Source organism: Physeter macrocephalus, chromosome 5 (genome assembly GCF_002837175.3).
Source record: "Physeter macrocephalus isolate SW-GA chromosome 5, ASM283717v5, whole genome shotgun sequence".
In the NCBI taxonomy this organism is placed as follows: Eukaryota; Metazoa; Chordata; class Mammalia; order Artiodactyla; family Physeteridae; genus Physeter; species Physeter macrocephalus.
In genome coordinates this window covers 21,669,252-21,694,580 of record NC_041218.1, presented here as the reverse complement: position 1 = coordinate 21,694,580, position 25,329 = coordinate 21,669,252, and the positions used below count along the sequence as shown (strand labels likewise).

Here is a 25,329-nt window from a genome sequence, read left to right as displayed (position 1 = left end):
ATATCAAGGCTATGCATCACTTTATTCTTAAGATATCTAACTTTAACTCACAGCTAGTTTTAACCATTGTTTTTTGTATTGTAATAGAAAACAGTTTTAATGTGAAGTTTTTTCAGAAGTAGCTAGATAGCTTTATGTTATATTTTGCACTGTATATTCCTCTGGGATTTCTTTTTTTTCTTTTCCCTTTTTTTTTTTTTTTTTTTTAACTATCTGAAGCTGCTTTGTTAAGAAGCTGGTAAATGTAAATTTTTTGTGGCCTGACACAGAAACCCCTAAACTGGCTGCACATCATAATTCCCCCTGGACACTTTAAAAGTACTGACTCTTTTTACCCACTGAAGACCTATGGAATCCGAATCTTAGGGGATGCCTCCTAGTTATCTTTATATATAAATCTCTCAAGATAGTGGTTCTGCAGCAGCCCTTCCGTATGCCTATATTTAGGAAATACTAGTATTTATTTTGGAATGTTAACCAGTTTAAAAATCTCATTTTTAAGTTTACTTAGGTGTACCTTCTTAAATGATCTTAGAAGCAATGTCTTGATCTGGGTGCCTATACTTAAATTTTGTTCTTAAGTTTATTTTTTTGCACATATTTTTCTAATTTTCACAGAGACTGTTTATTTGTTTGGTGGCTGGGATGGAACACAAGATCTTGCTGACTTCTGGGCGTACAGTGTGAAAGAGAACCAATGGACATGTATCTCTAGAGACACTGAGAAAGAGGCAAGTTCTCAGACTTTTCATCCATCTGTTTTACGATAGGGGTGTGGTCGTACACTTCTTTTTCTGAATGATTTGTATTCTTTGTAAATGTCTATCAGCAGTGATAGCAGAAGAATTTGTGGTGACAAGTTTGGTTTAAGTATTCTTGCATTCCAGCTTCTATACCTGGTTCTTCAACTATTGGTACATGAATAAATCTATTTTATAGAGATAAATAGAAATAGGTATCTAATATAATTTAGTTTTTAACCACTTTAGTTAAAATGTAACTGTGTAACTATTTTTTTTCTTATGTTCTTATCACCTCTACTCTTATTTTGAACATTTATCTTATTTTTATTTCCTCTGGAAAAATGTGCTTTTGATTCCTCAGTATCTTACTATTTTGGCCCCTCACTGTTTGACTATCTTATCAGTTTTCACAAATGATGTATATTTTATTTTTAACTAAAATTGTTTGTATTCATGTGTGAGTCTGTCTATTGATACATATATACATAAAGCTTTTCCATAGTGAATAGGATGTCTTGGATTTACGGCGTTCTTTTATTTAATTTTTTTAATTAAATAAGTGCATAATTAATTATACCCTGATATAAAGCACATATTCATATATTTTTTAAATCATTATATAATTTTTTATTGTACTTTTCCCTCTAAGCAATTTCAGATTACAAGGTGAAAAATAAACTAAAACAAAACAGTAGTAGCAGCAAATGAAAAGGGGAGGAAAAGACCTAATTCAAAACCACTGATTTTAATCTAGGAAGGCCATTTTTTAAAATTCTGGTGCTATGTCTTTAAATCTTAGGAAATTAGATTCTCGTTTACTTGGTGTGTTCCTTTGTTAATCATTTGGGTGGTTTTTATCTTTTTAAAGAGATCTTAAAATTCTGATTTCTATTTATTATCCCTGTGAAAATGGCCTTTGCCTTTTCAATATTAAAGTACCATTTTCTGAAATGATTTTTTTTTTTTTTGGTACGCGGGCCTCTCACCGTTGTGGCCTCTCCCACTGCGGAGCACAGGCTCCGGACGCACAGGCTCAGCAGCCATGGCTCAAGGGCCTAGGCGCTCCGCGGCATGTGGGATCCTCCCGGACCGGGGCACGAACCCGTGTCCCCTGCATCGGCAGGTGGACTCCCAACCACCGCGCCACCAGGGAAGCCCTGAAATGATTATTTTTATCCTCAACAAAAATAAAGACAGATCTTAAAAGAATACATACCTGATTTCTCTTAAACTATTTTAAATCTGAGTTAATTGTATTTGTAATTATTCTTGCAAGAAGCCTACAATTCATCCTGAAATCCTCCCTCCTCTTCGTTGAGGGTATCTAATTAGGGCCTAAAGTTCCACCGGTTCTAGCGCTCAATATTGCATTTCAGATGTTTCTTCCTCTCTATTCCTTTTGGCACTAATTCCAACTTTGTGGTTTCTTTCTTAAACTTTTTTGCTTCCGTTGTTGATCTCCAGATCTATTGTCCATTCATTAGCACAGTCTTTAAAAAAAAAAAAAAAATTTGGCCATGTGACACCTCTGCTTAAACCCTATGGTTAGCCTCAGTCCCTGTTTCTGTTATCTGCTGCATTCCATATATTACATTACAAGCACCCACAAAACTTTAGTGGCATATAGTAATAAGCACTTAGTTTGTTCACAAGTCTGTAGATTGGTTGGGCTCACTCATGTGCTGGGAGTCAGCTGACAGTCAGCTAGTCTAGATTAGCTTCTGAGACTACTTGGCTCTGTTCTACATAGCCACTCACCTTCCTGTTGGCTAGCATGAGTCTTGTTCTCGTGGAGGGGCAGGGCTGCAAGGAGGGTGAAGTAGACATGAGCGCTCAATTAGATTTGTTATTGTCCCATTTTCCCAAAAGAAGTCATGTGAGCAAATCCACAGTTATTGGGTGATGGGCAGCACTATCCAAGGGCATAGATACAGGGAAGTGTGAGTAATAACAGCAACAACAATAATAAAGAAGTTTATCTACCTTAGTTCCTTTTGCTTAGAGTAAAAACTTCAAATTTCTCATCATAATTTGGTCCCCATCTACTTTTCTAGCCTCATTTTTTGACTTTATGTGCTAGCCATACTTATAGTTGCTAGAATTATTCAACGTTCTCACCTGTGTTCTTTGTAATAGTGTTTTCCCAGTTTGGAATTAACAGGGGCTGCTCCTCCCATGCACCCAGCTTTTATGTAGTGTATGCCTACTTACTCTTTAAAACACAGTTCAGACTTCAGTTCCTCTGTGAAGCCTTTCTTGACTTCCCTAACCAGAATTAGAAGCTTCCTTTGGTGTGAACACTTAACCCCTTACATTCCTTGAATGGGTTACCATAATGATTGGTTTACATTTCTGTTTCCCTGTGGAGACTCCGAATTCCTTTAAGGCGTAGATCATATGCTTACTCTTTAGTGAGTAAATAGTTCAGATAAGTTAAATAAAAAATTAATGCTGGAGAAAAGCAAGGGAACGACAAATACAAAATTCAGGAGAGTGGCTGTTTTGGCAGGAAAGGGCGATGGATTACAGGGGTCCTCAAAAGTAATGTTAATGTAATATTCTAAGTTATATTTAGAATACAATTAATAATTATTTAAAACTAGTACTGGGAAAATACAGAAATTATTTTGATGAGAACACTCTTTTTCTGTTATTTTGAAGTCCATAGAGATAAGTAAAGTGGTGATCCAGTACTGGAATTCAGATTTATTATAATTTATTATTACTGTCTTCATTTAAACACCTAAAAACCTTTTGTTGATCCAGCAGTGAAGTGAATGAGGATATATGGCTCCAGCAAAATGCTCATTCCTTCCAAAATTGAACAGAGTTTCATTTTGTTTTTTACACCAGTAAGTACAGTTTTATTGTTTGATGATACCCCAGTGCATATGTTTTAAAAGTATGATATGCTTTAAAAAGCAGACTTACTATGTTTAAAATAATTAAGCAACAAGGATATATTGTACAGCACAGGGAAATAGAACCGTTATTTGATACTCACTTTAAATGGAGTATAATCTATAAAAATATCGAATCACACAGAAAAACCAAAATTAATTTAATTCACTTTAATTAACTTAGACTAAATAATATATCTAATAGCTCATGTAGTAGATTGAAAGATAATAGAATGGCTCAGTTTTTAGAATAATTATTTTAAATGTTCATGTAGATATGCATGTAAGTTTTTATCAGTTCAAAACAAATTGTATTTTTAATTTTGCATTTTTATAAATCTCTTTAATATCTAGCTTAGTGGAAGACAGCTAGATTCTCATATGTGCTTTTGCATTTAATCTTTTGCAACATGTTGTTTTATGTGAGATATATGAAGAAGATTGGACCTCACATTGATACATTCTTGGAAAGGAAACTATTATTTTAATAGTAGCCTTTTTATATAATAGCACATGGTTCGTTTTTGGTCTTATACCCCAAGTTGACAAGTTGTTGTTTGCTTCTTAAAAATAATTGCACTGTAGTCTCTGAAACCATATCAGCTAATGTTTTGTAATTCTGTTACATTAAAATCCACTGATCTGTGTTGCTCTTTCTTTTACCCATGCTTGTTTTTTTGCTCAGTGTGTTGGTCACCTGAAAAATACTGGTTTCCTGAGTTATGCAGGTCTTCAAATGTTGACATATTTTTTATACAGTATCCCCCAAACCACATATGATCACTCTCATTAGAAAAATCTTTTAAGTGTTGGGAAGGTGTCAAGATCACAGTGTCAGGTAGAAGTTTTCTAAAATTCTAAATTTGCTTAAAAATGTGCATTTTATTATTGGCAACAAATTTTATCAGTTGTTTTTCTTCAAGAATAACATACTTACTTCATTTATTTTTCAGAAAATGTCTGAATAACCATACTTGGATTGTTAGTTTTCTTTTGAGTAAATATCATGTTTCCTGGAAAAAGCAGCTACCTCAGCTTGCAACTCAAACAATTGCATAGATGCTTTTCCTTGAGACAACCATCATATATCAAGTAGCACTGTTTTATAGTTTTCTAAATCTCTTTAATTGTGACTTAATAGAAGGCAGCCAGATTCATATCTGCTTCTACATTCAGTCTGTTGCTGTATCAAAAGTCATGTAGCCTCTGGAGAATATCACTTACACTTATAAGAGAGTAAGAGTGAAAAGACACATTTTTTTATCTTAGTATTGTTATGAAAATAACTTTGACTTTGTAGAATCCCGAAGACCCCAGACTGCACTGAGAACTGCTGCTTTAATCCACATTCCCTTTTCACATATAAACAGTTACCCAAATAATGCCTTAGTAATGTCCTTTATAGGTATCTTATTGTTACCCCCTACCTCTATCCCTGACCCAGGATTCAATTCATGATCATGCAGTACATTTCAGTGTCATGTTTCTTTAGTGTCCTTTAGTCTGGAACAGTTCCTTGACTTCTCTTTGTCTTTCTTGACCTTGGCATTTTTGAAGAATACAGGGCAATTGTTTTGTAGACTATCCTTCAATTTGGTCTGTCTGATGTTTCCCCAGGATTGGATATAGGTTAAGCATTTTTAGCAGGAATGCCATGTGGAGGACATTGGGTCCTCCTAAGTATGTCCTGTCAGGAGACAGGCACATCGTGTCAGTTTGTCTGATGTTAGCTTTGATCACTTGGTTAAGAAGGGTGCTCACCAGATTTCCCATTCCATAATTAATAAGTAATTTGTGGGGAGACATTTTGAGACTATGAAAATATTCTGTTACTCATCAAACGTTTGCCCTTTTAGCATCCATTGATGCAACTGTTAAAGCTTTTCCCAAAGTGGTTGTACTATTTTATATTCCTTCCAGAAATGTATGAGAGTTCTGGTCGCTCCCTGTCTTCTTTCCCTGTTGAACTGCTTTGGCACCTTTCTCAAAAATCAATTGAGAATATAAGTATATGTCTCTCTTTGGACACTCGAATCTGCTCCATGATCTTTTGGTCTATTCATATTCCAGTATGACACTCTTTCAGGTCAAGTAATGTAAGACATTTTTGTTCTTCTTTTTAAAACTTATTTTGACTCTTCTAGGTCCTTTACATCTTCATATAAATTTTAGAATCATATTGTCAGTTTCTAGAACTGTTGGACTTATGATTGGAAATGTGTTCAGTCTATAAATCAATTTGGAGATAATTGATGTCTTAATGATACTGAGCCTTCTAATCCATGAACAGGGTTAAATTTCCATTTATTTCAGTCTTATTCATTACCTCCCAGCACCCGGAGTTTGCAGATTAGAGGTCTTTTTTATTTTTATTAAATGGATCCCAGTGTATTTTGTTTTTCCATGCTATTGTAAATGAAACTTAAACATTTTTAATTTTCAACTTGTTTGTATCATGTCACTTTTCTAAGTCCACTTATTTCTAACAGTTCTCTTCTGTTCTATGTTGATTTCTTAGGATGTTTTAAACAAATAGTCCTGTCATCTGTGAATAGAGACAATTTTAACTTCTTTCTTTCCACTCTCTTTTTCTGTCATAACTTTTAATTGCATTTTTTAATGCCTTATTGCACTGATTTGGACTTCCAGTACAGTATTAAATAGAAGAGATGAGAATAGACATCCTTATTTTGTTTCACATCTTAGCAGGAAAGCATTCTGTATTTCACCATTAAAAGGAAAATTAGACTTAGGATTTTCATACATTTCTTTTTTTTTTTTTTTTTTTTTTTTTTTTTTTTGCGGCATGCGGGCCTCTCACTGTTGTGGCCTCTCCCACTGTTGTGGCCTCTCCCGTTGCGGAGCACAGACTCCGGATGCGCAGGGTCAGTGACCATGGCTCACGGGCCTAGACGCTGCGCGGCATGTGGGATCTTCCCGGACCGGGGCACGAACCCGTGTCGCCTGCATCGGCAGGCGGACTCTCAACCACTGGGCCACCAGGGAAGCCCTACATTCTTTATCAGATTGAGGAAGTTCATTTCTATTCCTAGTTTGGTGTGAGTTCTTCCTCATGAATATTTATTGAGTTTATCAAGTGCTTGTTCTACAGTATATATATTGGTAAGATTGTGTATTTTTCCCCTTTATTCTTTTACCGTTTTTTTTGGCAACGCCACGCGGCTTGCAGGATCTTAGTTCCCTGACCAGGGATTGAACCCAGGCCCCGGCAGTGAAAGTGCAGAGTCCTAACTACTGGACTACCAGGGAATTCCCCCGTTACTCTTTTAATGTGGCAAATTACCTTGATTGATTTTCAAATATAAAATTGACTTTGCATTTGTGAAATAAAACCCTTTTAGTTATGAAATATTATTTTTATATATTGCTGTATTCTATTTGATATTTTGTTAAAGATTAGTTTTATGTCTGTATTCATGAGGTATACTAGCTACCTGTATGTTACTTCTGCTCTTCCTCCTTTGTAATATTGTTATTCGGTTTCAGTGTTATGTTGTCCTCATAAAATATGTTAAGTTAGGAATAAATAGAATACAGGTTTAAAAAAGGAGGTCTTTTTCTTCCTCTGTTTTCTGAAAAATTTTGTGTAAAATTGATACAATTTTTTCCTTAAGTATTTGATAAAATTTACGAGTGTAGGTATCTGTGGCTGGCCTTCTCTTTGTGGAAAGATTTAAAATTATGAATCCAAGTTTTCAGATTTTCTCTTTCATCTTGTGTCAATTTGAATAAGTTATATTTTTTCCAAGGAATATGTCCATTTTATCTACATGGTCAAATTTTACTATGTTTTTCATGATAGTTCCTTATTTTCTTTTTAATTTCTAGTGACCCTATATTGATAGTATTGCTTTCATTTCTGATACTGGCAATTTGTGTTTTCTCCCTTTTAAAAAAAATTAGTCTTGCTAGTGGTTTATAATTCTATGAATGTTTCAAAAAAACAACTTTATTAATTTTCTCTATTTTTTGTCTGTTCTGTAGTCTCTTGGTTTCTAGTCTTATCTTTATTCCCTTTTTTCTCCTTAGTTAGGAAGTAATTTGCTCATCATTTTAATAGTTGTGCTAATTAAGCTGAAGCAAGAAATTCTGTTATTCTCCTATTAAAACTTCAGATTTCACACTCTAGGAAATATGGCATAGATATATTATATCTTACCTGATATTTGTTTTTCAGATTATTTAATTACAGAGGAAATTTTTTCTTTTTTTTTTTTTTTTTTACTAGGCAAAGAACTTTATTAACCTTTGTTTTAAACTTTATTCCCAGGCTTCTTCAGCTTAATTAGCTGCAAAGAATGAATTGTATATAAGCAAAAACCAAAAAGAGCCACAGTGTCCAGGGGCTTGGGCTTAAAAATATTAGAGATCTAGATTTTATCAGATCCATAAACAAAATTTTAAAAAGCAGTCATATAAAATAGCAGCTCCCAGTAACTTCTTCAAGATTTATCTTCTTCAGAAGTTAACTCAATTCAGTTTGCTTCATTCTTGGAAGCCTCATCAAAATTCTCCACAAGATCTGGAACTTCATCATCGTCATCCTCTCCAGTGGCAAGTGGTGCTTTTCTGTCCACAGGTTATTTGGGCAGAGCTTCAGCCAGTCTCCTTAAACTGGTCAGACTGTCTGCACCAAGGTGGTTTAAGGTTCTGGGTAGCATTTCTGTCAGCTGCTTTGTCTCAGCATGGCCTGTAATGGTGAAAATGTTTGCTGCCAGCGATGCCTGAACTTTAGGGTTGTTAAAGTGGATCACTGTCCCTTGGTTTGTGAACATATTCACTTCTTCAATACCAGAGATACTGTTTACCCCTAATTTCTTTAAGGAGAACTGAAGTTTTTTGTCATCTGCTGTGGCTGTTCTATGAACCACCTTCTTTCTGCGAGCAGTTCCTTTCCCACCAGTGTGCACTTGTGCCTGCAGTTTGGCGAGGTTTCTCCTGGTTCATGATAGTTTCTTTCATCTTGTTGCAGTGGAAATAGGGCCGTGTAGGGGACTAGGGTTGGCACTTAGGGGTTCTTGGGCAGACCAGCTGAGGTTAGGAGCACACACACAGGGACGCAAGATGGCAGCTAGAGCAGAAATTCTTTCTTAAGTAACGTTTCTACCTTATCTGCTGAAGATTTTCCTTGACAAAAATCTCTAAAAATAATTTTTAAAATAGTAATTAGTGTGAACACTGAATTGCAGATTCAAATCAACTTAATATCTGGATTAATAACACTAATGTCAAACTGTTCTTCCTGTCTAATATTTTTATTCCTTAATTTAATCTAAATAATGCTGGATTACTCTTCCTATAATACTGCTCTTTTATTTTATATCCTTCTCTAGAAACCTATAATAGTTCTTTAATGCTTGCAAGATTACATTCAGTTCTCCTCTGTCAGTCATTCACAGGCTTTCTATTTCTACCTTATACTTCAACTCTGTTATTTCTGTGGCAGGAATTCTTTATCTCAGTCATAACCCCACACGTTGTATTTAGTGTATTTTTGCTTTTGTTTCTCTTATCTTCGGGAGAAAACAATCTGGAAGAGTGGAAAGAACACAGTGTTTGGCTTGGTTACACTGGGGCTTAGATTCTCTATCTTAGTTTTGTGACTATAGACAGATTACTTAAGACTTTGTGAAATGGTGATATTATTTCCTTATGGAGTTGTTACAAGGATAAATGAAATATATACACACATACATAGTAATAATATAGACAGAATTTAGTAGATATTTAACAAATATTAGTTCTCTTTCCTTTTCCCTCTTTCAGCTAATCCAGTCCTACCCAACTGAAGTTCCTTTTTTTTTTTTTTTTTTTTTTTCATGAACTCCTTTTTTGGGCCTTATACTACAGTTTTTTGTTGTTGTTTTTTTTTTACCTTTTATTTTGTCCTGTGATACAAGTGATCTCAACTAATTAATTTTTATTGATAATATATTGTTCTTCATTTTGTTCCCTAGTTGTTTAATGCAGCTGAGTCATTTATTGTCAGGAGGGTCAATTTTGTATAATGTAAAGGCTGGATGAAGAAGTCAAGACTTGGATTCTCATTCTGCTTCTGTCACTAGCTTACTAGCTTTCAGGATTATATCATTCCTCTTTGAGCTTATATCTCCTCATCTTTAAAAGGAGATCATTAAACTACACTTTTATTAAGGTTCCTACCAATTATGAAATTCTAAATATTCTTGGAGTGCCTGTTTTATGCTAGATTCTGATGAAGTGTACAAAAATATTTTGAAAAACCAAATGTGTCTTTAAGTAGATTGACATGTACAAAAGAATTAAGGTCTATACACAAATGACTAAAATGTAATGGAGTATATAGTAAAAGCCATATAAATGTTATAAACAGAGTGCCGTAGAATAGAGAATAGTTCATCTCATCTTTCCTGGTAGAGTTTAAGCTTTTCTAAGGTAAGATTTGTGTCTCCTACTGCTTCTTTTATTTTCCCCTAGAGATTTAAGCCTAGTATTGGACATATATATTAGTTGGACTTGATACAAGATTCTGAGCAAACCTTTTCGTGAAAGTAAACAAAAAAGGGCATTTAATTTTGTCTTCTGTTATTTATTCTTTGAATTTTTTTCTTTTCATTCTTTTTTTTGCTCTCCACAGAATGGTCCTAGTGCTAGATCATGTCATAAAATGTGCATTGACATTCAACGAAGGCAAATCTACACACTGGGGCGTTATTTGGATTCCTCTGTGAGGAACAGCAAATCTCTGAAAAGTGATTTCTATCGTTATGACATTGACACAAACACATGGATGTTACTCAGTGAGGATACTGCTGCTGATGGAGGACCGAAACTGGTGTTTGATCATCAGGTTTGGTGCACAGATAACTGTATGGTGGAATTAATCAGTGCTCAGTGACTCTTGCTCTTAGAGTTTATTTCACATGTTATGCTGAGTTTTCGGTTGGTGATTTCTACTACAAATACCTATGATAATAAAAAGAATTACTGTTTCAGTAGGTATAAAGTTATTCTTTAAAAAATTTTTTCTCTTGTTTGGTGCAGAATAAAATACTGAGATCTCAAAACACAGTTGTTAATTTATAAAAAGTTTATAGAGAGTAGATGGAGCAATACATATTAGGAAAATCAAATTTAGTTTTATGATATTCATAAATCATACCAATAACAACTTTCCCTTTTAAAACTTTTTATTCTACTTTCCTGGAAATTTTTATATTATTTTATAATGAGTTCAAGAATTTGAAATGTAGAGTTCTTCTTCCATTGCGAGTGAAATATATTTACTTTTGTATATAATCACAAACTCAATATAAAACAGATAAGAATTTGGCATGTCCTAGATGAAAAATTCAACACCAATAGAAGTCATAGAATGATGTTGTAGACAAGAAGACTACATACAGCAATCTCTTAAACCATTTAAATATTAATATGTATGTAGCTGTCATATCATCATCCCCATTATCATTGTTATCTGTCTTTGAAAACTTATATCAGTTCAGTACAGGTCAGTACTACCTCAAACAAAAGAGTAGCCTCTTTGAATTCTGTAGGCAGTTTTGCTTGGCTTAACCCAAGTCCAAAGGTTTTTGGAGTATGGGAAAGAAAAAGACTTAAAAAATCTGAAACACTATTGATGAACAAAGCATTATGTATTCCTTGAGAAATGGGGGGTGGTGCTAGAATTTATGACAGAATCTAGCTTATGCCTGATATCTAGGCATCAAAACCCAAGTCTTTATTTATTGTTTCTTTACCAGTTTTTGTTAATTCTTTGCTTTAAAACTTTCCTCCTGCCATATTTATACTAACAAGTAGTTTTTATAGGAGAATGGTAAGGAAAAGAGGAGTGGCTTATATGCCTATTGAGTATGTGGTGGATGGAAAATCAAAAACATTAGTCTTCAGAGTACTCCCTAGATTGAAATTGGAACTTGTGCTGGCTGTACGTAACCGAGCTCTGTAAAGCTTTGCACTTCTCTGCGGACATCCTCAGTGTTGTTCATGTGGAAAATAAGAACTCCAAAAAAAGTTAGACTTCTTCAGATCTTTTAAAAACAGAACATCAGCAGATAACGTTGTTAGGCAAACAGTTTATTTTCTTGCCTCCAACTGGTTACAAATTTCTTTTCCATAAGAGGCTTATGTTTTTACAGGTTGAAAAAAAGAATAACTTAGGGGTAGTCTGAGTATAGCACATATGCTGTCCTTGTGTGGGGCCTTTGTTTCTCTTGACTTTGGTAAAGCAGAATGTTCCCTGAAGCCTAGGTTCTGTTAAATAATGCTTGGTTTTCAACTCATTAGGTGTTATTAACAGAACACTAGGGGTGAAGAAGCCAGGATTTCAGTGCTAATTCAGCCAACAGCTGCTTCTGTGACCTCGAACAATTAACACAATGTATAAGCCTCCATTTTCTGTTCTGTTTCATGAAAATAAAGTTATAAGTTGGAACCCACTCCAAAAATTACTTGGAGTTGTTTGTGACACTTTAAGATCTGACACTTAACATTCAAATTTGAGAGGAACGTGAGAAAGTTAGAGGCCTGAAGATATGGTTAAAAGTTACTTTGCTATTTTGAATTTTAACATATTAAAAAAAAAATTCAAAGACATTTGTATTTCCTAAGGACACAGTGGCAGCTTAGTTCTGAAGCTTTCCATGTTGTTGCTTTGTGTGATCTTTCAGGAACAATGAGAACCAAACAAAAAGATTTTAAAAAAACACAAGTCACATATTCAGCAAAACCAGAAGCCAAAGAAAACCCACAACTCCCAATTCCTTGTAAGTTTAGCCAAAAACAACTGGAATACCCAGAACCTGTATTGAAACTCACAGCAGTGTAATGGGGAGAACTGGGAATGTAGAGGAAGCTTAGCAGAGGTACATCGTAATGAAAGTGTCATGAGCAGAGCAGAAGTTGAACCCAGTGCAGCCACTGGGGGAGTCAGTTAAATAACATTTGGAAAGTGCCTAGCAAGGCCCATAAGTGGTAGATATCAGAAAGCACCATCTTCCAAAAGTAAAGGGAACACTGTGACAAGTGGGGACAGTGGCTCTTTATGCATGTCCATTGAAGGAACTGGGGGAGCTCAAGACTCAAGATAGAAGCCCCCTAAACCAGATGAGGTTCATGGTTAGAGAAGATGGCTTCACAGAAGCACCATATTTTGAAGAAGCCATTCAGTTCAGTAGCAATAGAGGAAGAAGTCCTTGAGCAAGAATGTCACACTTCCATAGGGACCTTGTATTATCTGGTCCAGGGGAATTCAGCTCATTTAAATATGGAAAACTAAAAAGCAGTAAACACCAAATCTTTAGAGAAGTACTCTAAATAAAAACAATGAAAGGAAAAAGAATAGCAAAAACTTTTTCATGCAACAGCAAATGAAAATTATATTCCAATATTCTAACATGAATTAATTGACTTAATGAAGCTTGAAACTCTGAAGAAAACTACAAGGCATACATTCAAGAATGCAGATGAGATGGCCAAATAATAGGAGCAGGTGTAACTGGACCTGGTAAATCTCAAGAAAGAAATTGAAGAAAAATATAGTAACACTTCAAAAAATGAAGACTAGTTTACAAGGAGCATAAAGAAGAATAGGTTAGGGTCCTAAGAAAGGCAGGTAAAGAAAACAAATATAGATATAAGGGCTAGCCAGAAAATTATAGATAGAGAAGGCAGGCAAAAGAGAGCCAACATACACGTAATTGGAGACATTAAAGAAGAAAACCAAAACAATGGAACAGAAGAAACATTTATACATAAAATTCAAGAAGACTTTCCTCAAGAAGGAAGCCTATTCCACGTAGTATAAGAGGACCTGATATTGATAAATTCAGGGAAAATTGACCTAGGCATTCAACTCTTAAGATACATATTACTGACACTGAATTTCAAAGATAAAGAGGCCATTTGGTGGGCAACTAGATGAAATGATCCAGAAGTAAAATGAGACTGATATCAGATTTCTCTACAGCTATATTCAGTGCCAAGAGACAATAGAGCAGTATCTAGAAGGTATTCAAAGAAAAGACAGTGTGAGCTAAGGATTTTATATCTAGCCAAACTGTCCTTCAAATATAAGCACATTTTGAGGAAATTGCTAGAAAATGGAATGTGAGCTAATCAGTAAATGACAGGAGAAACTTTAATCACAGTATTGGAGATCTCAGCTCATTGACATTCTCCCTGGGTCAGTGTGGATCATTGGCAGGCTGAACATATATTTTTACCGTCCTCCTGCCCAACATCCTCTGAAATGACAAGAGAATACATTAGTAATAGTGTAGGAAAAACAAGAAAGAATGCCCTTAGGGAATTTAAAATAGTTGAGGGAATTTCTCAAATAGAAAGCAGGTAGGATCAGATCCAACCAGAAGAAACCACAACCTATAAGATAGCAGCAACTTGAGTCTCAAAGTATGTAGTTAGGGCAAACAGTAGATGATCAGTTGGAGATGAAACAGCAGGACATTTTCCGGTTTGACTGAGTAGCACTGAACTGTGATAATTATTAATAGGTCAAGTGTTCAGTGTGGTCATTGGAGCTGGACAGAGCATTACTCCTAAGAGGCACTGGAGAGCTGACGCAGAACCTTTCACAGAATCATGTCTCATCTTGCCTTACCCAATCCCTTGAGGTAGACTACTGTATATGCAACAGGCAGATGAATAGGGATTCTCAGATACAAAGAAGACTAAAACAATAACCCCCAAATCCAAATGTTTGAAGATAATTAATACTATGAGATATGAGGTACTGAACTCAACAGATTAAGAATCAACAAAGAACTGTTTGTAGTGTAAATTGAAGAAGTCTTTAAGATAAATTTAAGTGATTTCTTAGAGCAATTCAGGAGGCTATTGCATTCATGAAAAGGAAATATATAGAAAAATTATAAATTAAAGATTTGATAGTGGAATTAAAATCTCAGTAAATAGATTAAAAAGCAGTGTGGACATACCTCTAAATGGTTACTAAATTAGTGAGGTAAGATTGAGAGAAAAGTTAGAGAAAAGGATCTGAAGTTCCAACATCCACCTTATAGGAGTTCTAGAAAGAGAATGGAGGCCAAAACAACAACAAGAACAAACCACTCAAGGTAAAAATGGAGAAAATTCTCAGAGCTGAAGAAAGATCGTTTTCAGAATGAAAGAAATTCCAAGTGCAGATCAGAATGAATGAAAAAAGAATATCCCTACCTAGATACTTCCTTAATGAAATTTCAGAACCAAGGAAGAAGAGAAAATCCTAAAAGCTACAGAGAAAACTGGTTACCTTTGTAGGTAAGCAGGATCAGATTAACATGAGGCATTTTTGGAGGTTGGCGGGAGGTAGGGTAATGGGTTGGACAATACTGCTTAGAAGGCTTTATAGCAATAGCTTCAAATTTTGTGAGGAGGAAATTATCTTGAACCCAACCTAACCCTAGCCAATTTTGTGTTCATGTGATAAAGTAAAATAAAAAGACGGTTTCAAATTTTAAAACAGTTGGGGGTGGGGTGGGGAATAAGTGGTTATCCATTATTTATTTGTTTTTGTTTTTATTTTATTTATTTATTCATTCATTCATTCATTTATGGCTGTGTTGGGTCTTTGTTGCTGCGCGGGCTTTTTCTAGTTGCGGTGAGCGGGGCTACTCTTTTGTTGCGGCGCATGGGCGTCTCATTGTGGTGGCTTCTCTTGTTGCAGAGCACGGGCTCTAGGCGTGCAGGCTTCAGTAGTTGTGGCTCATGGGCTTTAGAGCACAGGCTTCGTAGTTGTGACCCACGGGCTTAGTTGCTCCGCAGCATGTGGGATCTTCCCGGACCAGGGCTGGAACCTGTGTCCCCTGCATTGGCAGGTGGATTCTTAACTGCTGCGCCACCAGGGAAGTCCTGTTTATTTGCTTTTAGAAATTAAATACCTAACCTGACAGAGTAGACTTAAAAGGTTTCTTCAAGTCTTGAGGGAAAAGATTCTATGATCGCACAGAGTTTAATAAACCATTGGATTTTCAAACATTTTTCAGAGATTAAAAATGAAAAGGAAACCATAAACTGACGAACAACATAAAGTTTCCTAGAGTGATTAAAACTTGTTATGAACAACATAAATTTTCCTAGAGTGATTAAAACTTGTTATTTGATAATTGACCCTCATTGAAACTACCTGTCTTATCCAAGGAAGAACCAAGCTGAAGGAATAAAATTGTTTCTGTTTTGTGCCATTGTTCTAAGATATGGGAAAGAATCAAGCTAAACAGTATCTTCCTCCCTTTTTGGGTTGGTTTGGTCCGCTATGCAAGAAAGAGCTACTAAGATAACGATGTTTATGCCTCTCCCCTGATAACAAATGAGAATAGCTATATCAAAATGAAATTTAAATATCCCCATATAACCATAGGGGCTAGATAACAGAGATTGAACCAAATTAGTATGAATCTGTGAACTTATGTAAATGTAAATAGACTCACATTATGTGTGTCCCTCAACAATGTATGGATTGCTTTTCATGATATAATCATTTAAGATTAAAGGGTAGGATCACTTTTCTTTGTAGTGCCAGGGACATGAAAACTTTGACATCTCAGTTTTTCAACCATGTTCCCAACGATTTCACCCTTAAGGAATTGTAGATTTTCATCTTAATTTATGGAAGTCTGCCAGAAACCTGGGAAATGGCAAGTGAGTGAATCTTCTTAGTGGTAGGTAAAGATTAGGAGGCGCTAGAATCCTTTCTTTTTAGTATTTAATATTAAATATTAATTTTAAAATAAGCTTTACAATTATTTTAATAGTTTCTTATTAAAAACAATACAAAAAATAGATAAATAGCAGGAGTAATTTAATGGGAGGAGAGAATTGAACATATAATGGCTAGTATTTGTGCTTTAGCAACAACAATAAAAAAATAGTGTTTTACGTACATTTTATTCTTTAAACATAAATGCCACTTGTATTCAGCATCTAATTACCAACTTGGACTTACGTATTCTTTGAAATAGAATTTGTTTCACCTGGAGACTGATTGATGCAAATGTCTTTTCTTGTGTTTGTTTTGCTATTTGGTAACAACATAATTTGAAGAATTTTGTAAAATAAATGCAGAGAGATGAATTAAGCTGCATCACTCTTATTCACATATCTTCTCTCTTATTAAATGGTAGCAAGAGGAATAGAATGCTTGCCTAGAATTGAGAGAAGGGAGTTTTTATAAGGAGGGTGTGATCACTGTTTGCCCACAGAGTATGGTCAGTATTTACTCTTAGGTATAAGTCAGTACCTAATGTATTATTGGTTGATTTGGTAAAAATTATGCAGCTTCAAGAAAGCATAAAGCTCCTTAACCCAGCATATTTTATTCTCACTGGAAAAAACATGGAAACCTGAAAAGCTATTTAGAAATCCATCCTGAATCTCTGCCAGGTGTTAAAAACATGGAAACCTGAAAAGCTATTTAGAAATCCATCCTGAATCTCTGCCAGGTGTTGAGCAGTATTTTAATAAGTGCATATGATAATCAGGGATGGTATTTGGTATTATTAAGACAATGTTCAGTTTCTTTGAGATTCTAAAACCGCACGCATTGGTTTCATTTTAGCACATATGATAGGAACAATCTAAAACTATTCAATCTGTTGCCTTGTTCTATAGATGTGTATGGACTCAGAAAAACATATGATCTACACCTTTGGTGGTAGAATTTTGACATGTAATGGCAGTGTAGACGACAGCAGAGCCAGTGAACCACAATTCAGTGGATTGTTTGCTTTCAACTGTCAGTGTCAAACCTGGAAACTTCTTCGAGAGGACTCCTGTAATGCTGGGCCTGAGGACATCCAATCTCGTATAGGACACTGCATGCTATTCCACTCAGTAAGAATATTCTGTACATTGTCTTATGTTATTGTGTCATGTATCTCTCAATAGGAAAAGAAGTGGTGAAATCTAATTCTTCAGTAAGAGAGCAAAATTTTTCATTAGAAATAAATGATGTGTTGGCAATGATAGACAAAAACAAAGCTACCTTTAACACGGAACTGTTTGCTAATTATCAGATTCTTCTGTCAACCTAATAATTCCTAAGTAGTTATCAGCTGAGTACTAATCTAGGCAATTTTATGACTAACTTCACTGATTATATGTAGTAGCTATTTCTCTTTCTTATATACCTTTCTACTTACTGTTTTCTCTTAGTGTCTAGAAGATCAGTTTTCTTATCTGTTCTTATTTTCCCCTCTGCTACTCTCCATTAAGTGCAAAGAATTAAGAATTGACTTAATAGAATTAGAATTAAAATTTATCAGCAAAAACCAGCATACAGACATTTCTTTAACCTTTTTATGTGCTATAGTGAAAACTTGGACTTCTTGCTGTGAACATAACTTTAAAAACATACTGTGGAATATTTTTAACATATACCAAAGTAGAGAGAAGAGTATAATAAATTCCCATGTACTTATTTATCAGTTTCAACAGTTATCATTATTCGACTACTCATTTTTCATATATCTAACCCACTTATATTTTATTTTTTTTTTTAATGTTTCTTTGATTTTTAAGTTTATTCTTAAATTTTATTGTGTTGGGGTATTTTGAAGCAAATTTCAGACATTGTATCATTACAACTATAAATACCGTATTGTATCACTAACAGGTAAGCACTTTTTAAAAACATAATTATAGTATCATTATCAAACCCAACCAAAGTATTGACAAAAACGATTTCTTTTATATCATTTAATATTGCATTCATTTTTTTCCCTAAAATACTGAAAAATACCTTTTCATAGTTGGTTTCTCCAAGTCAGGATCCAGAAAAGGTCTATGTATTGCATTTGGTTGTTATAGCTCTTAAATTTCTTCTAATCCATAACAGTACTCCCCTCTCCTATTTTTTTTTCCTCTGTATACCACTTATTTGTTAAAGCAAGTAAATCTAGAGTTTCCCATTTTCTCACTTTGACCAATTTTATACTCCTGGTGTCATTTAACATGATCTTCGGTATTTCCTGTGAGCTGGTATTTAGATCCAGAGGCTTGAATTTAGATTCACTCTCCTTTTTAGGGTGGGCCAAAAGGGGAGTTGCAAGAATACTTCACAGCTGGTCTGATTGCAAGATATAAAGAGACATTTAATGTGTAGTTGTCATACTTTTGGTGATGTTAAAATTGTTCTGGTGGGTTTATGTGTTAACAGCCTGATTGATCAATTATAAAGTTTCCTGTCAACTTGTTATCTAATGGGTTTAGCAGCCGCTGATAGTCATAGACTATAGTGACTATAGTCATAGACTAATCTATAGTCATAGATTTTAGTAGGGTTTGAAAAATGGTCATTTTTCTAATTACATCATTTCTTCATTTATTAGCTGTGATTGTACTATAAAAGCTTATCCTCGTTAACTAATTGGCTACCCTAATATGTAAACCACACAGGATAGGTAATATAAATGTTTGATTCTTTTCCTCTATCACTTTTTCATGTTAATTGAGCTGAGGCTCCAGAGTTTACCAGTTTTTTTTTTTTAAGTATTATTATGAACTTGTGGATTTTTATTTATTTGATGTGTTTAATCCAATGTTGTCATTATTCTTTTTGATCCCCTAATTTTTCTCTATCTTTGGCCAGTGGGAGTGCCCACCTCCCAGTATACCTTTGCATATATGGACACATGCATATATGTATATCTTTTTTAGTAAGAGAAAAATCATGAGTTCATACTGATATGCCCAAGTCAAATTTAAGATCATAGAGTTTTAAAATTTAATATCTTTGATTTTGTTTTTGTGTATCTTTTAAGGTTAAAATCCTACTTCCTAATGACAATATGTTACTTGTTCTGTCTTTCTATAATAGTTTACAGAATAGCAAAACTAACAGCAAAATCACTGAGTGCTGTTTAAGATTGCTTTCTGATTATTTTTATGTTTAGGATATTGTCCACTAGGGATGGGAGTCAAAAACAAGAATTAAAATCACTAGAAATACTACTTCTCTGTGTGATCATGTCTCTCTGTGTGATCATATCTTTGTATACAGGCTTTGTATATAGGCTTATTTGTTTCTCTTTTTTTCAAAGATTATTTTTTCTTTTAAGTTAATCTTGTTTTCTAATTAAGTAAAAACATATACATAGTTCTAAAGGCAAAACCGTAAGTCAGTATCCTTTTGGAGATATATGGTTTTTATCCCTGTCTTCCTGTTCTGTCCCTTCCCCTATAGCTGTCCTTTATTAGTTTCCTTTGTTTCTTTTTGAAGAAAGAAACAAACACAACACATATTACTTTTTCTCCTTTTTTACACAAAGGCAGCACTCTTATAGCCATTATTCTGCACCTTGCTTTTTTTTACTTTAATAGGATATCCTAGAGATTACCTCTTAGCAGTATATAGAGAGCTTCCTCATTCTGCTTTGTACCAGTATAGTACTCCATTGCATGGAATCTCTCATGAAATTACTTTCTTAGAGGTTTAAATTTTAAAAGGATCATTCTGAATTCTTCGTGGAAATGACTATTTTTTTTTCTTCTTTGCCCTTTTTTTCTTATTTTTCAGAAAAATCGTTGCTTATATGTATTTGGTGGCCAGCGATCAAAGACCTATTTGAATGATTTCTTTAGTTATGATGTGGATTCTGATCATGTAGACATAATATCAGATGGTACCAAGAAAGACTCTGGAATGGGTAAAGGCATTTAGTGATTCTTCTCTCATGTCTTAATTACTTTAGGTAGACGACTATAGCCCATTTTCTTTTCTTTCTAACCATTCTTTATCCTTTTCCCATTTGTTTAACTGAAGTGATTCTAAGAGGAAGAAAACCCTCTACCAGCTAAACTATTTAATTCAACCTGTTTAAAAATACTATATGAATTATTATTATTGTGATTTCCTTTGAGCAGAAAGACAATATGTGAATTTCTAAAGGAATTATGTGTGTGCTTGTGATGGGTGATTGCAAGAATTAATGACTTAAAAACTGTATTATCCTGTATTTGCTAATTCTTTCCACCTCACTAAAGTGACTTATATATTAGGCACATATAGTAGAGTATGTCTTTGTTCTGAGGGAAGGCGTCACATAATTCATTGGTAATGCCGTATAGCTTTATAAGCTCTGCATCCAGGAAGTTATTCTCCTGGTGATAGGGTAACTAGTTTGCCTGAGATAATCCCAGTTTATGTATAATTATTAATAGTGCCCCATTCACTCTCAAAAGTGTCTTATTTTGGATAATTTACATAGTTACCCTGCTTAGTAGTCACTTGGCCTGTGATTGGTATACACAGAAGAATGGTATTTGTTTAAGACCCAATGGTTTAAAATGCCTAATTAGAGCAGTAGGGTGAGAAATTAGATCAGCTTGCTTTTTCTTTTATCTATTATTTATAAAAATATGTATATTTTTTTAAATAGTTGTTTATATTTAGGAGGAATTTTTTTAAAAAAACAAAAGATAGCACCATCGTAAAAAAGTGCATGTGAAGTAGTTTGACCCTCAGGGTCTTTCTCCCATACTTCCTACTAGGCGGAGGCTAGAGCTTTATTTTCTGAGGGAAATAGAGGCTCTATGAAGGCAGAGGGAACAGGGTAGAAAATAGAATTAAGTCCAGGTACTGAACAGTGGAACTTCTAACCATTTCCCTGCTCTCATGACGCTAGGCATGTGTCTCCTACAAAAGGTTAGTATCACTTTCTCCGGAGAAAAATATGGCCTCATAAAAAAGATTTCCAGATACTGTTGTTTGGGGATACCCTCCCTGCCCCACCCCTTATAATGTCTAATCTTGCTGGCTGGCCTCCAGTACAGTGGCTACTTTCATGGCCCAGTCCCTCTACTGTGTTGCCTGCAGTTGTACACATACTGTTTTCAATTAAATTTTATTTCTTCACTCTTAATGAACTGTCAGTTAAGTGTCTTCTGTATTAGGACCTTCCCTATGAAAGAGAGAGACAAAAACAAAACAAACCTGAAAACAGAAATCTGGAGTAATGCACTGAACACAAGTACATGAAAATAATAATGATCAAGATCACTTTTGGTAGAGAAAAGGATACTGCATCCATAAAACAATAATAGGATATAATGAAAGATCAGAGACTTTTGGAAATAAATTTTGTTAAAATAAAAAGTAGAAGAGTTGTAAGACATCTGTCTCCCTAAAAATAGACAAAGAGACAGAGATGGAAATTGGAGGAAATAAGGATATTAGAAAATCGATATAGGAGGTCCAGTGTTGAACTCATAACAATTTCTCCAACTATGGAGAACAAGGAAATGGAGGAGACTAGATTATAAAACAAAGAATTAACAGAAAATTTTCCTAAACTGGAAAGTATTGGTCTGCAAATTATAAATGGCCCCCTTTGGAAGTCAGTACATTGAATTTAGAAAAAAAAACAAAACAAAAAACCTTCTCAATCAGAAGGCACATCATTGTTCGTTGTGGAATTTTACATACCAGCCATAAAAAGAATATCTAAAAAGCCGCCACTGTAAAATAAGGTTAGATTCAAAGGAACAGGTCTTAGAATGATAGGAATTTTCAGCAACATTGGAAGTGATAAGGGGAAACAAGGTCTTAAAAATTCTGAAGGGAAATTATCATCAACCTGGAATTTTATTCCTAGCCAAGAGGGAAGAGATAGTATTTTCAGATATAACAGGTTTATTGGTGGGGTATGTGTTTGTTTGCAAGTAATAGAAAACCAAGAGAAGAATGGCTTAAAAAATAGGGAATCTTTTCTCTCACTGGACAAGAAATCCAGATGTAGATAATCTGGGACTGATGTAGTGACTCAAGAAGTGTCATGAAGGCCCTCAGGTTCTTTTTAATCTTTGTTTTTCTATTTTTAACTTGCTGTAGCCTCATGGTGGCAAGTTGGCTGAAGTACCTCAAACATCATGTCTTCATTCCAGATAGGAAAAAAGGAAGGAGAGCAAAATGTACCCAGATCCCTACTTACATTTCGTTGACTAGAACTGTGAAACCTGGCTTCAAGAGAGTCTGGGAAAGCAAGCAATTAGCTTTTCCAGCCTTTATATAGTACATAGGGGAAGGGGTTTGGAAATGGCTGTTGGATTGTGTAATTAAGAGTGTCTGCCACACAAGATGAAAAAAATGATAGATCTTTTATGCACCCTTTTTTAGGAAGTTAGTACACCATATACACTAACAAAAGGGAGTAAAAGTAGTTAAAAAGAAAACATGCTGAGAGCTGAGGAAAAGAGAATCTAACACAGGAAAGCAGTGAAGGGCCATCCCAAGATGATACCTGCACAGCAAAGCTATGAGCATCCAGTTCAAATTGGAGCAGGAGGACACAGGAAAGTAGACCTCTCTTCCTCACCAAAAGTGAGGTTTCCAGATAAAAGTAGACTAAATGATATGTTTGAGCAATTGGAATAAAAAGGTGTTAATCAGTAAATAATACCTGATGTAAAAGAGTAAGGATACGAACATAGTAGGAAAAGAAAAATTTTCTAAAAGCAGGCATCATCATAGTACATTTCTTGGCTCTACAGTGAGCAGTATTTTCCTAATCATAATAATGTAAAAACAACAATCAGTTTAACCAAAAATTGGGATAAAATTTAGTGGGAGGATAGTGTCAATGTGGTATTGATAAAGTTCTTCATCTACTATAACAGGAGGTCAGTAGCTGGTGATGTTATGTAAAAATAGAAATGACTAATAACATTACTTATCCTATCTAAAATTGTCTGTCTTATTTGTTTACTCATTTATTTTCTACTACCATAGGATAATGTGGAGGTATATGATTTAATCTTTGATTTCCTCTAGTTTTTAAGATTTAGTCTCATTTTCCATTAAAATAACTAGGCAGATGGAGGTAATAATCCCCTACAATCCTGATGCAGCTCTACCTGAAAAAGGTAGTGAAGATAGTAATTGGTTTGACAAGTATGTGTTGAAAACTCCTACATACTGGCTCAGTGCTAGACTAGGGAGGGATACAGTGGAACTAGATGGTCATGGTCTCTCAGAGTGCTTATAATCTATCTACTAGGTAATATTCTGATGGATTATAGTAGCTATTCTTTATTTAGACCCTACTAAAAGCCAGTCATTAAGCATGGAGCTTTATAGATAGTTCTAATTGGTGGTATTATTCTCATTTACCAGATGAGAAAAATTGAACTCAGTGAAGTTGTATCTCAGTAATACACAAATAGATAATGATAGAGCTGGGATTTAGAAGTTGGAGTGCAAAGAAGGGTTTTTTTGTTTGTTTTGCTTTGTTTTTGACCATACTAAACTACTTCCAAGATTAAAAGGAAAAAGTGGCAGAGTGATAGTGGTAAAGATTTAGCAAAAAATGTGCTATAATAATAAGTAGACTTTAATGACTGTCATTTGAAGATTTTAAAAAATGAAATATTATTATTTAGTAATTTGCAAAATTGGTCAGTATGTTTCATTCATGGCTATAGATAGCTTTAGAGCCAGCATAGTATGATAATTGTTCTTTTTGTTCAATTTTGTTTTGATTATAAGAGTAATAATATGCTCATTGTAGAGAATTTGAAAAATACAGAAAGATGCAAAAAAAATATATCAAACCATCCAGACATAATCTGTTAACATTTTAATGTATTTCCTTCTAGTCTTTTTTTTTTTTTTTTTTTTTTTTTACGAACCCGTGTCCCCTGCATTGGCAGGCGGACTCTCAACCACTGCGCCACCAGGGAAGCCCCTCCTTCTAGTCTTTTAAACGTATTTATTTTATAAAATTTAGCAGTTTTATATTCTGCTATTTTTAAACTTAAATTGTGGTAATTTTTTTCATCACTATGGTTTTATTACTAAGACAAGTGGATTCATTCCTTAATTACTGCTATAATCAACTTTTATAAAATCAGAATCACCAATTTTGCTATGTATTTTTAAATGTTTAATTGATATGGTAATTTATCCCACAATGCAGACAAGTTCGTTGGTTAATTTAATAGTATTTGTTGGTCACCTACTAGCATCTAAGTTTGACCTTCTCCCTTCCTTTCTCCCAATATATTTCAGCGCCTTGTATATGCCAAGTATGTTTAGGTCCATAGCTATGGACCTAGGGGACAAGATCCCTTCTCTCAAAGGACTCATTCTAATGGAGAGAGACCTGCACTTGCCTTCTAAGTACTGTGAAGAAAAAAAATTGAATGCTATAATAATGAGTATCATGGAAGGTCCCATTTAGGTAGAGTAGGTTGGGAAACCATCTCTGAGGACGTAATCTTTAAGATTTAAGAAAAGAAGTAGAGAATTAGGAAGAACCATGTTAAAAACTGAGAGAAATGCATGTATAAAGATTTCAAAGCGGGAAAGAATTTAAGGTGTTCCAGAAACAGAGGGGGGGCTAGTGCAGATCGAGGGTGAGGCAAGTTGATGTGAAATGAGGTTAGAGAAATAGTTAAGTCTGATTATTCAGTGCTTTGTACAATACAAATACCAGAAATTTGGATTTTTTTCCCTCTGAATAACATAGAAGGTTATTGAAAGGTTTAATGCTAGGTGGTTTTTTCTTTTCTTTTCTTTTCTTTTTAATTGAAGTATAATTGATTTACAATGTTGTGTAGGTTTCTGGTGTACAGCAAAGTGATTCAGTTTTCTGTAGTATGTATATATATTGGGTTGGCCAAAAAGTGCCTTAGGTTTTTAAGTAAAAATAAAA

The 25,329-nt window shown here is 34.5% G+C and overlaps 1 protein-coding gene and 1 pseudogene across 2 annotated transcripts in view; one reads left to right on the top strand and one right to left on the bottom strand.

Annotated features, from left to right (window-relative positions):
• Positions 1 to 25,329, top strand: part of MKLN1 (muskelin 1) — a 179,545-nt gene that overhangs the window by 110,498 nt on the left and 43,718 nt on the right. For both annotated transcript variants that reach the window (XM_024131798.3, XM_028489738.2), the window contains exons 9-12: positions 619 to 731; positions 10,281 to 10,493; positions 17,291 to 17,512; positions 20,196 to 20,325. In XM_024131798.3, coding sequence (XP_023987566.1) covers positions 619 to 731; positions 10,281 to 10,493; positions 17,291 to 17,512; positions 20,196 to 20,325 — 678 coding nt within the window. The remainder of the gene's footprint in view (positions 1 to 618; positions 732 to 10,280; positions 10,494 to 17,290; positions 17,513 to 20,195; positions 20,326 to 25,329) is intronic.
• Positions 7,910 to 8,795, bottom strand: LOC102978623 (transcription factor BTF3-like; annotated as a pseudogene).